The sequence below is a fragment of the Typopeltis vanoorti genome, chromosome 12, assembly GCF_054136105.1.
Source record: "Typopeltis vanoorti isolate ZY-2024b chromosome 12, IOZ_Tvanoo_1.0, whole genome shotgun sequence".
NCBI lineage: Eukaryota > Metazoa > Arthropoda > Arachnida > Uropygi > Thelyphonidae > Typopeltis > Typopeltis vanoorti.
Genome location: NC_143560.1, coordinates 88,227,998 through 88,247,771, shown reverse-complemented (window position 1 = coordinate 88,247,771; position 19,774 = coordinate 88,227,998). Strand labels below are relative to the sequence as shown.

General features: G+C 34.8%; 1 protein-coding gene across 1 annotated transcript in view; it reads right to left on the bottom strand.

Moving 5' to 3' along the window:
• The window catches only part of Dlic (dynein light intermediate chain), a 225,422-nt gene that overhangs the window by 188,535 nt on the left and 17,113 nt on the right, over positions 1 to 19,774 (bottom strand). The window contains exons 2-3 of the mRNA XM_090401278.1: positions 3,950 to 4,023; positions 3,664 to 3,780 (exon numbers count right to left, since the gene is read on the bottom strand). Coding sequence (XP_090257404.1) covers positions 3,664 to 3,780; positions 3,950 to 4,023 — 191 coding nt within the window. The remainder of the gene's footprint in view (positions 1 to 3,663; positions 3,781 to 3,949; positions 4,024 to 19,774) is intronic.

Sequence of the window (19,774 nt, the reverse complement as noted above, 5' to 3'; positions counted from 1 at the left end):
AAATATAATAATTTAACAAGTTTCTGATATAAGGCTTGCATTTTTACTTGAAAAGACAAGTAAAGTGATAAACATAATCTTTGCACCAATTGTGAACACATCAAACTAACAATCCTCGTCTATATTCTTTAACACATCCAGGAGTACCTTGTGCATGCTATTTTGCCAGCTACTGTCAGATATGAAGATCTGTTATCACCCTCATTGAAGAGCATAAGAAGCTACCATTTATGGCAAGTCAGGACTAGCAGATCATTTGATGGATATCCCTTTCACATAAGATTGAATGGTAGTAAACAATACTACATAACGAACTACCAGAAACTCCTCCTGATATCAACAAATGTCATTGCATTAATTCACCAAAAAATTTTGAGACTCATTTTAAGACTACCTCTAGCCCAACTACTGTAAACTATTTTAAATCCAGCCTTATTTTTTTAATTTTTAAAAGACTGTCCTTAAAGAATGTTAGTTTGAAGTTGCTTGAAAAAAGTGTTTGGGCTCTAGAGCAATTTCCAGATTACCTAATCCTTATCCCACTCATAGTACTCATATCTACAACAAGATTACAGCAGTTCATAGATGAGATTCATATAAAAAATAAATAAAATTACTCGACTTGTTTTCTGTGACAAGTGTTTTTATGCAACAAGAATACTAAATTGAAATACAACAAAATGTCAGCAGCAACTCACTAAATTAGGAATCATTCTTGTGGGGTTGAGTTCATCATCATCATCATCATCAAATTCCTGACATGTACCCTCAAGGGGTATACAGGATATGATAGTACTACATGAAAAATTTACATCATTACTAACGTCCTATCTACAATTTTCCTCCAAATCAGTCTATTACTTGTCAAGACTCCAATATTATCATTATTAGATCTTATAGGGGTTGAGTTTGTTAATAATTTGTGGATTTTTATATAGAGAAGATTCATAGATATTATCTTAATATTAATCCTACCATAGAGATGATCTCTGTTTCTAACAATTCATTTTTTTAATTCCGAGTGTACCTATATGTTATTATATGCACAAGGGTTCTTCATTCCAATTGGTGCAATGATCTTAACTCTTTCAGAATCGAAATAATCACTGACTCAAGACCAAAATACAAAATAAACATATTTAATATAACAAACACAATATATATACAATTCAAACAAATATTACATAACTACAAATTAATTGGATCCAAGGCCTTTTTAAAATAAACTTACACTTAAGACTAAACACTTTGTTCTCAAAATGACAAAATGTTCATAGCCAGTTTCTCTCTCTCTGTCAAGGCCCTTTTCCGAAGATATATGACTCTATTCTTCATTTACACAGGATCCATTTTCATCACTCATGAAGCACACATAAAATCTTCCTGACTTAATTCTGTCTCTTTTTAGTAGAAATAATAGTTAGATCCGGCGTCCTTAATACAGATGAAACTTCCTAATCAGAGTTTTCTCGAACATTCCTTTAGAACGTAAATAGCAAATTCTTCTTTTATTCACTAAATGCTTATTGACAGTCTTAACTCTTCCAATAAAAAAAAAAACTTACAGTTCAACGACTCCCTTTTCGGAATCTACTATAAATCTTTCAATTAGTGTTTCCTCCAATATTCCGTTTAAAACGCATATAGCAATATTTTCTTTTATTTATCCACATACTTATTCCACATTAAAACTTCATAGTTCCACGATTCCTTTTTCGGAATATACTATTAATTTTCTTCCGACTGTCACATAAAAAACTTAAGTTCCTCCGAACCTAAATATCTGCCGGCTTGAGTTCTAAATTCCTTCCGAACGCTCTCTTGTTTACAGCCATTACTCAGATACCGAATGCTTTCCTTGTCAGCTGTCAATTACACATCAAACTTCTCAGCGAGCATGCACACTCCATGATAATGACAAGCGAGAAACTAGGTGTATAATGGCTGACACGGTTGTTTCGGTTAGCGACAAGAGAATGTCTTCATAAAACACAAAACTTAATATTTCAAACCACAATAAATTTGTTTAAAGTAACACAACTATTCAAATCCGGTAAGTACATAAATTTTTAACTGCTTTACATATCACTTTTAACAAAACAATTTCCATAACGGGCACATCGCAAGTGCTGACAATGTGTGTTATGAAAACAAAACTAATAAACATACTAACATAAACAATACAAAAAAAAATATTCAGAATTTTAATTATGATTATTTTTACAAGTTCATAGTGTTAAATAATTAAAATGAATATACAAGCAGACCCTGACTTATATAAGTGTTACAATCTTGTGCTTAAATAGTATATTAGATGTTTAAATGGTTATTTTGGTTAGTTTCTTTCACAGAATGGGCACATATGAATTATATTTAAATAATCATTAATGCAAAGTAATGTAATACAGTATAAATAGAATGGAAAAATAAAAAATGTTTAATTTGGCTGTCTGATCTTCCTTGATCTTGTCAGGAGATGACTAAACAGTGAACCAACCATTACTTACCACAAAAGACTAAGAATCATCTGGAGACTTGTTTTCATTTTCATATGAGTCATCATTAAGCTTAAGGGAAATGTGCTAATGAATTTAGTCTTGAATCCACAGTTAAAAATTTTTCATGTCATAAATAACACCAGAATTTTTTTTTTATCATTATTATTTACTTTAAAGAGGCAGTTCCTTTCAAATGCTTTTTTATGCAGGCAGCATCTGTCACAATCATATTAACATCAGCAGTGAATACACTACATCCATCGTAAATTTACTGCTGATGTTGAAAGACGAACACATCCTATGGCCATTAAACTTTGTTCACCTTCATATTTCTTTAATTTTTTCCTATAACTTTTATTTATCTCCATATCAATTTTGGTGTATTAATGCATGGGTTCACTTTTTTGTTACTTTTTTTCAGTCAATATTATTATCGATAACAGCACATGCAAAGACTAAAAAATAACCAAGTGTAAAAATACAAATACACAGTGACCATGTTCAACAGTAAACAAAACAAGACTGAGAAAGATGCACAGGTGAACTGCATGGATAGCTTGCCTTGCATATGACCACCACTGATTAGTGCTGTGTGAGTAATAGGCATGTTAAGTAAAATTTTTATAACTCAATTTTTTCCTTGGCTGTTTCAGTATAATTTGCATAAGTTCAAATTTAAATAAGTTGTTGTCAATACAGAGAAGATTAAGCTTTTATTTGTAATAGTAAGAAACACTATACTTCAGCAGTTTGAATAGGAATGCAGTTCAAAAAGAAATGATATTATGCATCTAGCATTCATCTTCCAAAAAATGATGAGGCACTCCAAGTTGCAGTGAAGTATGTATCATATCATCCTGATCATAACAATGGGCACTCCTTTTCATGACACCTGAGTCACAACTTTTTTTTTGTTTTGTTTTTTCTTTTCATAAATAGACATTCAAAAGTTATTTGCATATCATGGAAATGAAAACCATGGCTGTTCAGCTAGTCACAAGATTGGTAATGATGTGTGTGTGTGTGTGTGTGTGTGTGTGTGTGAGAGAGAGAGAGAGAGAAAGTTAAACAGGTTTGCAAAGTTTAGACATCTGTCAATAAGTTTCTGGAAAACTATAGATGTAAATTGCTTCTATGATAAAATTTTATATAAATTAATAATTACCATCTCTATATTCATCTCTGATAAAGATATAATGATATTCTAAACCTGAACCTTTCTTAGGGTCCTCATTTCCTTGAAGTTTAGCTATGAGTGAAGTTTTACCGGACTCAGCATCACCTAAAGAAAAAAAAAGGGGGGGAGCGTTACTACTCATAAGAACAATTCAGGTATTCACAAATTGATATTTAACAATGTGTGAAAAAAAAATTTTAAACTGGCTTTAAGATACATCTCTGTATGGAAAATGCAAAAAATAAAATATATAAAAATAAATAACAACACATACCTAATACTAGTAGTGTTTTACATGATGGCAGCTTGTTTGGCGAACTTGCTTGGACATGACTTAAAATTGTTGACCTGGAAAACAAATAAAAATGTGTATTTAAAAACCTTTTAACATATACTTTCCTTAAAATTTCTTGGCTCAATAAATCATTAAATAATAATAGTTATCCCTCAACATACGTCCGGGTTCCGTTTCATCCGGTAGGACGTAAGTCGATACATTAAATCAACAGAGTTATAAGGGATAGGGACTTAACCGTAATAAGTATACTGTCATTTTAATTTCTAAATCTTATTATAAAACTGTACTGTGCATTACTGCCACTATAAAACAGGAGAATAATCACCCAGATCTTCCTCCACAATCACATCTTCATTACCTTCCCTGCGTGAACAATCAGGCTGTGGCTCTTCTGGTGTAACCTTTATTTTTTTGATGAAAATGTCCAATGTGCTTTGCTTATTCCTCTTCTTTTTTTCATCATAAACTTGTTCATAGCAAGCAAAGGCATCATGTACTTTCATTTCTATCATTAAGTAGTGTTCAACATTTGGGTCCACATCTTGAGCCATTTTGAGAACATCATTAACTGCAGAGAACATTTCTGCAAGCTGCTTCACTGTAAATTGTTTAACACGTTCCTCAGGCATAGTTTGTTCCCACACGCCAAGCGCTTTTGCGTCTTCAAGGTCACTATGAGTAATCTCGTAGCCAGCTTATCAGACAGAATTCTGTTTCATAAGCCAACTACAAGTAATCTCATATCACCCCCACCTATATATTACATGCACTGATGACTGTGTTTATTGCGTCTAGTCTCTAAAAACCTTCAGTTTCACCATGACCAGTGAAAGAAAACTTACTGATAAAGAATTAGAAGCTTATGCTAATATGAGCGATGATGAATTTAATAAATTCATCATTGCAAATGGAAGGATAAGAGGGAAGTTCTTTCCATTTCAAATATGCACAAATTTGAAATGGATGAAGCAAAAAATCGGAATGGTAAAATTCAATTAAAACCAAATATCGTTAGGGATTATAATTTGGGTATGTCAGGCATCGATCTTTCTGATCAAATGCTTTCTTACTATTCTGCCTTACGAAAGACAATTAGATGGCCAAAGAAATTGGCAATACACATTTTTGATATATACATTCAAAATGGCAATAAATTTTATAATATAAGTACTAGAAACCCAATGACTGCGTTAAAATTTAGAGATCAATTTATCTCAGTTTTTGTTGGAATGGATGAGCTTATAGCATCACAGAATATCAGCAGGATTAGGGATCATCATTATTTGGAAATTTTACCACCTACAGAAAAAAAGAATCGCCTGACAAAGCCATGCCGAGTATGTACACGAAACAAACAACAATGCGAAAAACTTTATTATTGTCCTGTTTACCAGAAAAAAACCACCATTGTGCATGGAAAATTGTTTTAAAGTGTATCATTTGTAATTTCAATAAATTGTTTTTTATTTTATTGATTTCATTTTATTATTTTTATTGATTTTATTAGTTTTTATTTGATTTACAAATTACGGGTTAACTCGTGCTTGGCACACAGGAGTTGGTAATCAACATAAGAGTATATTCGTAGTTAGCTTCTGAGGCACATACATAATATACCATATTTTAGCTGAAATTATTTCCTTTCTACCAAGCCCCCAGATGTGCTCTCCGCTTTATTCACAAGCGATGGGTCCAAATTAAGGTACTTATACTAAGGGTTAACTCGTGCTTGGTATAGGAGGTCGGTAATCGACATACGAATATACTTGTAGTTGGCAGCGAACGTGTTAATTACCTCTTCTGTTTCTCTTTTCCCTCTTCCTTTTTCATCTTCTGCAACACTTGTTCCTCCAGTTCGACCAATTCTTCGTTGGTCAACTCTTCAGGGGAACTTTCTATGAGTTGAATTATGTTGTCATCATTCACTTCGAGATTCAGATTGTTCGCTAGGCCCACTATTACAATCTTCCAAAATCATGCACAAAACCTTTTTAATGTATTTTTCCATATGCCACCCATATGCCATTGAGAGGTCACTTCATTCCAAGTCACAGCAATATTTTTAATAGCATGATAAATATTTAATGTTTTCCAGAATTGTATGAGTCTGGTCATTTCCTTCAGTAGCAGAAATGGCTTGTGAAAAGTTCTCCATAGATAATAAGCCTTAAACACTGCAAGAATTCCCGATCCATTGGTTGGATCAATGAAGTAGTGTTTGTTGGGAGAAACATGACCTTGAACTTGGTGAAGATCACCGGTATAGACGGATGGCCTGGAGCATTATCTAGAATTAATAAAATTTTAAATTCTACATTTTCTTTCACACAATAGCTTTTTATTTCACTCGCATAACAGTTGACTAAGGCATCCTCAAACAAGTTTTGAATTATTCACGCCTTCTTATTGCTCTGATAATGAACTGAGAATATGCTTCCTAATGTTTTTGAAGATTTGTGGATTCTCACTGTGCCATATCACAAATGGTTTCAGTTTATATCCAGCCACATTACCCGCAACAGAATCGTAACACAGGCATTAAGAGTTTTGAAACTAGGTATAGATTTTAGTTTTTTTGTGGATGAATGTCCACTAGGGCAATTTTTTCCGAAACAAGGACGTCTCATCCATATTAAATATTTGTAGTGGCAAATAATTTTCCATGTAATAATTTTATCCAATTTTTCCACAAACTCCTTGGCAGCCTTCTCAGCACTTGCAGATTCCCATGCATTTTCATATTATGCAGTGCAAAACGCTGCTTGAATCTCATGAACCAAACAGAAGAAGCGCTGAATTCGTAGTCATAATTGGGTTTTGCTTTCTCCTTCATCATATTGAAGAGACTTAGTGTCTTAGCAGTTATGGTCACAGTGCTAAGGGGTATGCGCTTTTGGTTCAGGTCCTCTATCCATGATGAAAGTAGCCTTTCCATATCACCGTTAGGACCTTGTCGTTGCTTCGTCACTATTGTCGATTTAATGGGAGAAGATCCTTTCTCAGCCTCTATGATTTTATCCTTATTTTTTCAAACTGGTCATCACTGTAGAATGAGACCATCCGAAGTCATGTGTGATCACTTTGACGGGCTTACTAGCTTCATGTTGCTTTATAACTTGCAACTTCGTTTCAAGATCAATTGCTCACCTCTTTTTCTGTGATTCTTCACTAGGTTTTTTTTGATTGTGCGTGTAGGGGCCATGTTGCACAAAACATCACGAAATATTTAACGATAAATACACAAATAACCTATTTCTCAAATACAAAATCAACAGAGGAACAGAAGACACGTGCCAACTGCCAAGGGAGGTTGCTGCTGAAAACGCTGTTGCCACTGTGCATGCTTTACCTTATGTTTCCTTGCAAGTCTTGTTCGAAAGTATATCCAAAAATGTTATTTATTCCCTTATGGGATCACAGACGTATCTTCGAAAGGATGTAAGTCGATAGATGACTGTATTCTACTTTATACAATATAAACCTTTTCTGTAAACATCCTCAATGGCTAAAATACTAAAAACATCTCCATGCTAAATAGAATTCCTAAATAAATGGCAGGCACAAACAAGGCCGGACTAAAACAATTTTGCACCCCAGGCAAACTCCATCTTTGGTGCTCCAAGGTTTTTTTTTTTTTTTTTTTTTTTTTTTTTTTTTTTTTTTATACTTTCTGATTGTAAGTAGGTATAGGTTTTCTCAAATGATTAATAATTTCATAACTTCAAGATTTCTACTTATCATTTCTATTCACTAACAAAAAAATAAAATAGTACATACAAAAAAAAAAAAAATTACTAAATTATTGGTTATTAAAAATATTACGGGTTTTACACTTTTGATTTTATCAATTATAATTTACATATATATTTTTCTTGCTTTTAAATCTGCGAAAGTTTTTATTCTTTCACTGTCTATTTTCTGAACAACTGCATTTTCAATAGATAGTAAGGCTAAAGAATTTAATCTCTCACTTCCCATTGTTGATCGCAAATATGTTTTGATAAGTTTCAATTTGCTGAAACTTCTCTCAGCTGTTGCTACTGTAATAGGAATCGTCAGCAGAACTCTCAATGCAACCCATGTATTTGGAATTATATTCTGCAAATTATTTGCTTTTAAAAATTGTCAGGTTTCCAATGGCGAATTGATGTTTTCCGGAAGTAAACTGTTTAGAGATTTAATTTCTTCAAAGAGCTCATTCCCGTCAATCACTATTATTTTCATGATGAAGAATTGAATGCAAATCCATAATTGTTTTTTAATTCATTTAAATCACCTATTTTAATTATATTAAAAAGAAAACCCCAATTTCGCTCGTATATGTTTTTATTTGTTCAAAATTTTCTTCAAGAGATGTTAATATCATGTCCAAAATGATGTTGAATATCGTTATTCTAAACTTTGTTCTCTCATCAACAGTAACAAGAGTGTCTTCAGATTCGTAACTAAATAATTTCTTCCTATGAATTATTCTTTTTTCAGTAAATATTGGCTCCATTCCTAAAAGCTTTGCTAATTCCTCAGCTTCAGTCAAAGCATTTTCAAATTCTAGTGTACGGTGTTGTCTAATGAATTCCGTACATAATTTTAATAAATTTATAACCGTTTTTAAATCCATACTTTTTTGTTTGCATTGATTTGCTATGTTAATCCGATGAAGTATGTCATACCACGTCATTAACATAACTAAAAAAGGAATAATCGCAAAGTTTTTCTGCTAGTGTTAAAGATTCAGATTTGGTGGCTGCATCCGTTGAATTTTCACTAAGTATTATCAGTGCATCATGAATTTTGACAATCTGATACCTAACTGACGTTATGCATTCAATACGACTCCACCAACGAGTTTCACATACTGTTTTAACAGTGAAATTTGGTACATTATCAGTTAAAATTTTCCATCTAGCAACAGATGCTGAAAATAATATATAAAGCTGTTGAATAACACCAAAATATGAAATAGATTGTGGGCAAGACATTGTTGCATCTGCTATAACTAAATTTAAAGAATGGCAGCCACAAGATATGTAAAATGCTCGGGGATTTACTTGCCATAAACGAGCTTGAATACCTTTGTTTTTCCCTTGCATATTGGACCCATTGTCATAGCCCTGTTCTCTAATATCATTAATATTTCATTTTAAATCTAAAAGCAACTTAATGATTTTATCATATAATGATTCTCCTGTAGATTTCATAGAATGAAACAAAATAACTAAACTTGAATAACTAAAATAGACTCTGTTAAATCTACGAATCATAAAGTAAAAGAAAGTTGTTTTTCATTACTAATATCTGGGGTGCAATCTAAAATAATTGAAAAGTATTTTGCTTCTTTGGCACGCTTAACAATATCATCGCAAACTGATGCAAAAAGAGAAATTATTTCATTTTGAATAGTTTTGTTGCAATATGTTATATGGGGTTTCCTTCAACAAAATGTGACGTATATGTTTGTGCATAATGACATCATATTTACTCAATAATTCCATCAAACCCAAAAAATTGCCATTATTTGGAGTATATAATCGATCTGATGAACCGTGGAAAGCCAAATTATGGGTTGATAAAAATAATATAATATCACACAGCCTTTTCAATACATTTTTTCAATGCTCTCGTTCTTTAACAACAAATGACTGCATTTCTTCATCTATTGTTTTACTTTGTTGAAATCTCGTATTTGTTTCAATCCATTTGAAATAATTTTTTAGATGTTCTGGTAAATTTTCATGACTCTTTAAGTAATCATTTATATGTTTCCACTTACAATGACCAACTGATCCTAAGGCTGAAGTTACTTTATTAGAGTAAAATAAATTGCAGCAAATACAAAATACTTTGTTGGCACTCATTGAATAAATATGCCATTTTCGTAAATATTTTTCACCATTTGGAGTTATTCTATAATACACTGATGCTGAAAAACATCGATTTTCTGTGTCTCTAGGATAAACGAGATCAGTGCTTTCATCTCTGGTACATTCTAATAAATCTGAAGATAAAATATAATCGCAAACTGCAGAATTTAATGGGAAAGGCTATGTAGCAAGATCGTTATACTGAAAAGTATTTTCAAAAATGCTCTGCAGGTTTTCTTTGAAATTTGTCAATTTTGAATTTGAAATTTGTAAATCATTATTTTAATTTTTTTGATCTTTTTCATTTAGACTTATATCATCAGCTTAATTCTCTAGAATTTTCATCACGTGATGCATCTTCTTTTATTGAAATGTTAAAAGAAGTAGAGTCAGGTGAAGATGAATTTGTTGATTTTAGAAAGTTAGTTAAATATTTTGCCCTTTTAGAAATATTTCTTTCTTTTTCTAATTTTCTTTTACGGTTTTCTGCTCCAGATAATTTTTTAGAAGACATTTTGAAGGGTTAGAAATTCCAAATTTCTATGATTAAAAAAAAAAAAATTGAATTAACAATAAAATAGGATTTAATAGTAAAAATAATAAAATGTAAAACTTACCATTAAATCACCAGTATTATTATAAATTTCAAGGACAGGCAAAATAAAACAAATAAAATACTTAATAATTTAAAAACATACAAAAACACAGAACGGACAAAGACAATCTTGTATAATTCTAATTTAATGAACTAACACCTAAAATTAGAATCGATATGGAGAAAGCCTTTGTTTGATAACTTTTCCGAGAGAGCTTTAAATTAGTTAATTGGTTTAGCCAATGCCAATGTGCTGCGTCGTGCCAATATTCAATCTTTTGCGCACGCTTCGACCTCGCCTATTGAATATTATGTACATTTTTGATTTGTTTACTAAACTTTTATAATTCGAGCTTCAATTAAAACAACTTTACAATACATGGTATTTTTAATTTAATTTCTTTGCGATCCATCCTATCTTAAATATTTTTTTAAAAAAATCACGCATAATGAATAGTGATTATGACTGTTATAAAATGAAGTCCCTGCTATCTAGCGGTGGTTTATTTTACTGTTACCGTTTATTGTTGCTATCAATACATTCTTCACTCTCCCTATGGACTTTTAATAAGAAATAAGACCCTACTTTGCCTTTTCAAAGTTGCATAGATATAAGGCTCTATTGCTGGCCTTAGTTTTGGCACCCCTGGTCAGCCCACCCCTTAATCCGGCACTGGGCACAGGCTCTAAATTGGTAGAATGCCTCAGGATGATATCTACTGTCCTACTAGGATTGCCACATGCAACAGTACCTTGGACTGTTGCATGTGGCAATGTGGTATACTAAGATGGTGTGGTAAACAGAACATAAAAAAAGAAAAAATTGTCAGGCAAGTGATCAGAAACTTATGAAAGAAGCAGACAGAAGATTAAGAATACTACAAAGTTCAAACTATTAACTATAATAGTCATATGACTGTACAGCACACCCAGAAATACAAGGAAGAGTATTCATTATTATTATTATTAGGCCTCCAGAAAGTCAAGAAGCACTCAGGGAAGTCGCATATCACCCACACCAGATACGGATGATATACAGTCTTCTCTTAAATTCATTCACACTAGATACACTCACTATATTCCAATCAGGCCTCATCAATCCCTAATTATCTAGTTTATGCCACAGCCTTTCATGTGGTATCCTATCAACAGGTAAACTATTATATTCGCAGTTCTATTAGCGAATAAATCTAGCTCTTATCCCTTTCTTGAATACACCCAAACTTAACTTCCATAGATGCTTCTTTGTCCTCTCTTCCATATAATAAAAAAATTTATCATCCAATATCCTATAATCCCTCTCAAATGTTTATAGACCTCTATCATATCACCCTTCTTTCCTTCTTCTATCTAGTCTGCAGCCAACATACTCTCAATCTACCCTCGAAATCTACATTCCATTATTCTAATATAATATCTTTGTAACTCTTCTTTAGCCTTTCCATAGCTTCTATATCCCTTTGGAACCCATGAGTGAGACCAAATATGCACACAGTAGTCTATGGGCAGTAGTATCAGGAGCTTGTAAAAAGGCAAATTGACTTCCATGTCCTTACATGTCAACATGACAATTATCCTCTGAGTTATACTTGCAATTTTTGTTATGTGATCTTTGAACTTCAACTTTCTATCCACCATGGCCTTATCAGTTATTCCACGCATAATCTCACAAATAGAACATGCTGTTGGATATCATATTAAACCAAAGTGCATAACTTTACACCCAGTAACCTTAAATGGACAGCCATTATGATTTTTCCACATTTCTGGCCCATTCAAATCACCCTGTAGATGCCATATATCAGTAGCATCTCTGACTGGCCTGCCTATCTTTTGCATCATCAACAAACAACTGAAGCTCTCTTGTCAGGCCCTTTTCAATATCAGTAATATACAGATTAAGCAACAATGGTCCTTGGGGCACACTATTGGTCACCTTAAATCTTTCAGATTCACATCATCCATATACAACTTTCTGATATCTATCCATCAGTCACCCACTTATTCAAGCCAATAGCTTATATTCCAATTCCAAATTCTCTAGTTTCTGCAACAACTTTCGTGTGGTATGCTATCAAATTATTTAGCAAAGTAGAACAGTATCACAGTGTATCGATTCTCCTGACCCAACTCAGCCATAACATTATCATAAAATATGTGCAAATTGCTCAGACATGACTTCCTTTTAGTAAACCCATGCTGTTCCTTGCAAAGTATATCTTATTTGTCCACCAATTTCTATGAGTTCTTACCAAATTCTCTAAAATCTTTACTATCACTCTAGAGATACTAATAGGTTAATAGTTAGACACAATTAGTGTTTGTAATGGGCATAATCCCATTACACCATCCTTGTGTAATGGGATTATCATACCTTCTTTCTATTCTTGTGGGATTTTTCCTGAGCTCAAATTATACAAACAAGTTAAGGGCCTAGCCAGTTTGGCTGAACATTCCTTCAGCAAACGTGTTGATATTCTATCTGTCCCAAATACCAAATTCTTATCTAGGCAACAGCTCTAGACCCTCCTTCTCATGCACCTCTACCTCTTCATGTGTTACATATACCAAGTTAATAGGATCTTGACAAAGTACTCATTATTTGAAATAACTCAAATGGTCAGAAACAAATGAGGTAGTTCAAATAATCAATGTAGATTCAGCAAAGTTATTCTTCAGTATTCCTTCTTTCTTTTACTTGCAGCATAATGATATAATTCTTTTGAGTTGCCTTCAGCAAGTGCAGTCATTTTCTTTTCATATTTCAACTTAGCTTTCTGTACAATAATGATATCCTTCCCATTCAGCAACTGATCATTCAACAAACATAGTATTCTTAACTGAGACACCTTTTGACAAACATAGTATTCTTAACTGAGAGACACCTTTTGATGCAAATCTAACACTCTTTTTTGACCTCAAAATACTTTTTTTTTTTCACATGCTGCTTAAGAAAGTTGTCTCGCAACAACTCAATAAATTCTCCTTCATTCTTATCAAGAGTTTTCTCTGTTAACCAATCAATATTTGGATAATTTCATTTATTCATAATAATCACTAATTTAGTACTCATCAGGGTAATTTGGCAATGCATTTCTTCATCCCTAGCAAATGGATTGCCAGGTCTGTAGGAACACCCCACCATGTATTTCATCCTGTCAGTCTCCACTTCACACCATATTGCTTGAAACTCAGTGCAACACAGGAGATTATTACCAGAGAGTTTATTTTTCACTTGGTTAGACTATAATAAGTTTAGTTTAATCCTTTATCCAAGTGTGAGCAAACAGTTTGCACCTGAAAGTATCTTCAGGACTGGGGTAAAGTAGTGCAACACCAGGCAACTCGTTGCAAAGGTGGAGAAAGCTCTCATTACTCCTATCTCGGTATCTCCCATAATGCAAAGCACATCTCCTTGCGGATATGTATAATGCCATGCATTAAGGCAAAGGGCCACTACCCATACCGGTTTTGAACTTTATTGAGGTCTCGTCAGTGGGAGCCAGGCCCAGTAGTGGAGATACAAAGGCAGAAGCAATGAGAGGTCATCCTAACCTATAGGAGTTGCCAAAGGGTGTGCCACCTTATTATTAAATTACTCCGGATTCAGAGAAAGATGTTGAGAGTTTATTTTTCACTTGGTTAGACTATAATAAGTTTAGTTTAATCCTTTATCCAAGTGTGAGCAAACAAAGTTTGTGTCTGAAAGTATCTTCAGGACTGGGGTAAGGTAGTGCAACACCAGGAAACTTATTGCAAAGGTGGAGAAACTGGGGTAAGGGGGTTCAGGACTGGGGTAAGGTGTTGCACTACCTTACCCCAGTCCTGAAGATACTTTCAGGCGCAAACTTTGTTTGCTCACTCTTGGATAAAGGATTAAACTAAACTTATTATAGTCTAACCAAGTGAAAAATAAACTCTCAACATCTTTCTCTGAATCCTGAGTAATTAAATAATAAGGTGGCACACCCTTTGGCAACTCCTATAGGTTAGGATGACCTCTCATTGCTTCTGCCTTTGTATCTCCACTACTGGGCCTGGCTCCCACTGACGAGACCTCAATAAAGTTCAAAACCGGTACGGGTAGTGGCCCTTTGCCTTAAAGCATGGCATTACACATATCCGCAAGGAGATGTGCTTTGCATTATGGGAGATACTGAGATAGGAGTAATGAGAGCTTTCTCCACCTTTGCAACGAGTTGCCTGGTGTTGCACTACCTTACCCCAGTCCTGAAGATACTTTCAGGTGCAAACTTTGTTTGCTCACACTTGGATAAAGGATTAAACTAAACTTATTAGAGATTATTACCAGTATCGCTTTCATGTATTTCTATCCTAACTGGACTCAAGTCATTTGATAGCATTAGCAGTACTCCTATTCTCCACTCTCTTCTGTCATTCCTAAATATACTATATCTTTTTTTGCACTATATTCAAATTAAAACATCTGACTCTGAGAGCCAGGTTTCATTAATACCAACAATTTTAGGCATATTAACCAAAGAACAAACTTAACCACTTTGTTTCTAATGCTCCGGAAATTTAAGTTACATCCTTGCTTTTTCTTATAGTTAAATCTACAGTCTACTTGGTCCAGTTGGGCAACTTTCTCTTTTCCCTCCCCACATTCACTCAAATGTTCAAACCCAAAGCACAGTCCATCCCTTCAGCAGATTCATAACTGTGCTCATTGACATTCATATCACAATTACGTATGTTCATCCTAACTGAACTTACATACACATTCTCAGTGTTCTTTCCAAGATGATCTAGTGATTTAAACACACTATGCATCAAATCACATGCCAGCCTGGTTGACTGAATATTTAGGGTATCTGCACTCCAACCAACAGGTCACAGGTTTGAATCCTGCCATGGACATGGATGTTCGTGATTGTCTTTAGGTAGGAGATCACCTCGTTTGAGACCATTGTTCTACTTACTGGAGGCCCGAAGTGGCTTGAAAAAGTGCCACAACTTTTTTCCAAATTTGATAACTTGTTTGTAAGATAAAAATTATGTTAATTTTTCTGAATTTTTTAATTTTAATATTTTCACTTTAGCTTCAAAGCGATTAATTTATTATAATTTTTATAAATTTAAATTTTTGTAAAAGGAGTATTATATCATGTAAATTGCAGATGATTAAAATTCTATTACAAATTAAGAAAACTCTTTAATGAGTGTAAATATACTGTTATTCATTATTTTATGCATCCATGTGCTTCTTTTAAATACCAGTATTGCCTCATCTTTTATTCACTCATAGGGAGTAGGCAAGACCATTTTAGCCCTATCTAACTTTTGGAAAGTGAGAGGGCAGTTCAATCTCTATTAATAGCCAATAAGAGATAGCTGGCCCAAAACTATCACTAATTATAAGCGGTGTCTGATGATGTGACGACTGACTAGTGTCACCATTTTGTGGTCCCTAACATGACATGTTAGTGTGTAATAGTGTGTGTTCTATGGTCAATATTCTTGAGTTTCCGGGAGAAAAAATGTAGCTTGCCCATCCAGAGATTGACTAACTCTAGAACCGGTTGAAGAAAGACTTAGTAAAAGTTCATCTTGTCAGCGACCTTTCTTTGGAAGGCCTAGTGCTGAGAAAACAAATGCCACTTTCACTGAGCTACACAGTTCTTTTTTTTTTTTTTTCCTTTTAAATATAATATACAAATATCATTAGATGACTAAAATAACTGTAAATCAAGTACAACTCACAGTTACAAGTAAAGACATTTTTATTACACTTACCAGATCCAAGTCAGTTCATTCACAGAATTACCCCTCTCATAAGGCATTTCGTTAGTTAAGGGAAAACAAAAGATCACTACCAACAGCTAACAGACTTTCATACTATGATGTGTGGTGAAGTTATTATATTTGAGTCTGGATCACATTTGATAACTTATTTGTAAAATAAAAATTATCATGTTAATTATCCAATTTTAATATCTTCATTCTCGTGGAAAGGCTTAGACGTTGGTTATGCATTTTTACTAAATAGCTTAAGGAAATTACAACGTATACTGGGATATACATTAAAATAAATTTTAATACACTTCCAATATTTCAGCAACGTCACGTTGCCATTTTCACAGGAACTTAAAAACAAGACACATGCACGCAAGCACAACAAACAGTCAATGAGGACGAAAGAGGAAGCTATTCTTTCTCCTAAAATTCCTGATTGTGACCCCCTAGCGGGCAATGTTGGTATTCTTGGGCAATTGGGCTGAAGGTCTTCTGATGTAGGTTTCCCAAATATGGGACAGTCTCATGCAACCAAATTTGTTGAGGTTTGGATTGTTTTTTAGGACTGCGGCTGATTCCATGAAAAGCCTTTCGTATTTGAATTTACTATGGTGTATTATCGTGGCTTACTTCCACCATATTCTATGATGGGTATCCAGCGCATGGTCTGCAAGACCAGAGTGGCTGTACTGGTGAAACCGGATGTAGTCCTTGTGTCCTGAAATTCTGATATTAGCTGTCTTGCCTGTTTGGCCAAAGTAGGACAGCTTACAGCTGCAAGGGATCTGGTATACACCAGGTAGGTCTAGGGGGAAGATGTCAGTCTTTAGTAGAGCGGATAAGGGATGCCAATTTTTTATATGGTCTGTAACAAGAAGTTAAGTCATGTTTTTTTAGAATTTTTGTAATTTTTTCCGAAGTGCCTCAGATATAGGGTATGGTGATGGATTTAGATTAATCCTTATTGTGGGAGGGGAAGGGGTATTGGTTTCAATATTTTTTGATTTTTTTTTTGGGGGGGGGGTAGCCATTGGCTGAGAAAGTGTTGAGAATGTGGTTTAGGTCTGTGGTTAGGGAACTGTCATTTGAACTGATAAGTTTAGCCCTGTTGTGTAGTGTCTTAATGACACCATATTGTTGTAAGGGGGGGGGGGGAATTGTTGGTTAATGTATCTGCCTGTATGGGTGGGTTTTCTATAGACTGAGAAGACCAAGGTTCCATCGGGCTGGCAGATGACTAGTGTGTCTAAGAAAGGAAGGCAGTTGTTTTTTTCTTCTTCCAGGGTGAATTTGATTCTGGTGTGTTGGTTGTTTAAGTGTATTAGGAAGGAGAGGAGTGCATCAGAGCCATGTGGTCAAATAGTGAACACATCATCAACATAGCGAAGCCATATGATTGGTTTTTGTGGGGCGGAGGCTAAGGCTCTTTCTTCAAAGGTCTCTATAAAGAAATTGCCCAAGGGAGAGTGGTGAATCCATGGCTGTTCCTTCTATTTGTTTGTAGAATTTTCCCTGCCAAACGAAATAGCCTAAGTTCATTGTGAACTGAAATAGGGCTGTGATATCAGGAGGAAATTTAGCTTGGATAAGCTCTAAGGATTCTTTGAGTGGGACATTTGTGAATAAGGAGGAGACATCAAAACTGACCATTACGTCAGTGTGTTTGGGTGTAAGGTTTTCTATGCTGGCTTTGAAGTGGGCAGAGTTTTTTATGTGTGAAGGTATGTTGCCAGTATAGTGTGTGAGAGCTTTGGCCAAATGTTTAGCTAGTTTGTATGTGGTGGAATCAATGCCATCCACTATGAGACGTAATGGCACATTTTCCTTATGTATTTTTGGGAGGGCCATAAATATGGGGGTGGGGAGGGGGGGTATGGAGTTTTAATTTGTTAGTGACTTCCACAGGCCAAAAAGTGATCTTCTTAAGGAGCTTGTGGAGTTTTCTAATTTGTGAGTTGGTGAGATTGCACTCGATATTAGACTGGATCTGGCTTGTGTTCTGAACAAAGCAAAACCACCAAAAACTAACATGCCCAATAAAGAAATTAAATCTCTACCACAACTAAAGAAAAACAAGGAAATAATAATCACCAAAGCAGATAAGTGGAACACCACAGTATTGCTTAACCAAAAGGATTACACAGGTAAGCTGAATGCTCTATTGTTAGATCGGGCAACTTACCTCCCTATCTAGTACAATCCCACCAACTCACAAATTAGAAAACTCCACAAGCTCCTGAAGAAAGTCACTTCTTGGCCTGTGGAAGTCAGTAACAAATTAAAACCATTTAACTCCATAACCCCCCCCCCCCCCCCGTATTTATGGACTCCCAAAAATACATAAGAAAAATGTGCCATTACGTCCCATAGTGGATGGCATTGATTCCCCCTCATACAAACTAGCTAAACATTTGGCCAAAGCTCTCACACACTATACTGGCAACACACCTTCACACATAAAAAACTCGGCCCACTTCAAAGCCAGCATAGAAAACCTTACACTCAAATACACTGACATAATGGTCAGTTTTGATGTCTCCTCCTTATTCACAAATATTCCACTCAAAGAATCCTTAGAGCTAATCCAAGCTAAACTTCCTCCCGATATCACAGCCCTATTTCAGTTCACAATGAACTCAGGTTATTCCGTTTGGCAGGGAAAATTCTACAAACAAATAGAGGGGACAGCCATGGGTTCACCACTCTCCCCACCCTTGGCCAATTTCTTTATGGAGATCTTTGAAGAAAAAGTCTTAGCCTATGCCCCACAAAAACAAACCATATGGCTTCGCTATGTTGATGATGTGTTCGCTATTTGACCACACGGCTCTGATGCACTCCTCTCCTTCCTAACGCACTTAAACAACCAACACTCCAGAATCAAATTCACCCTGGAAGAAGAAAAAAACAACTGCCTTCCTTTCTTTGACACACTAGTCATCTGCCAGCCTGATGGAACCTTGGTTTTCTCAGTCTATAGAAAACCCACCCATACAGGCAGATACATTCACCAACAATCCCCCCCCCCCTTTACAACAATATGGTGTCATTAAGACACTACACAACAGGGCTAAACTTATCAGTTCAAATGACAATGCCCTAACCACAGAACTAAACCACATTCTCAACACTTTCTCACCCAATGGCTACCCCCCCCCAAAAAAAAAAAAATCAAAAAATATTGAAACTAATACCCCCCCCCCCCCCCACACACACACACAACAAGGATTACTCTAAATCCATCACCATACCCTATATCCAAAGCACTTCGGAAAAAATTACAAAAATCCTAAAAAAACATGACTTAACTTCTTGTTATAGACCATATAAAAAATTGGCATCCCTTATCCGCTCTACTAAAGACTGACATCTTCCCCCTAGACCTACCTGGTGTATACCAGATCCCTTGCAGCTGTAAGCTGTCCTACTTTGGCCAAACAGGCAGGACAGCTAATATCAGAATTTCAGAACACAAGGACTACATCTGGTTTCACCAGTACAGCCGCTTTGGTCTTGCAGACCATGCGCTGGATACCCGCCATAGAATACGGTGGAAGTAAGCCACGATAATACACCATAGTAAATTCA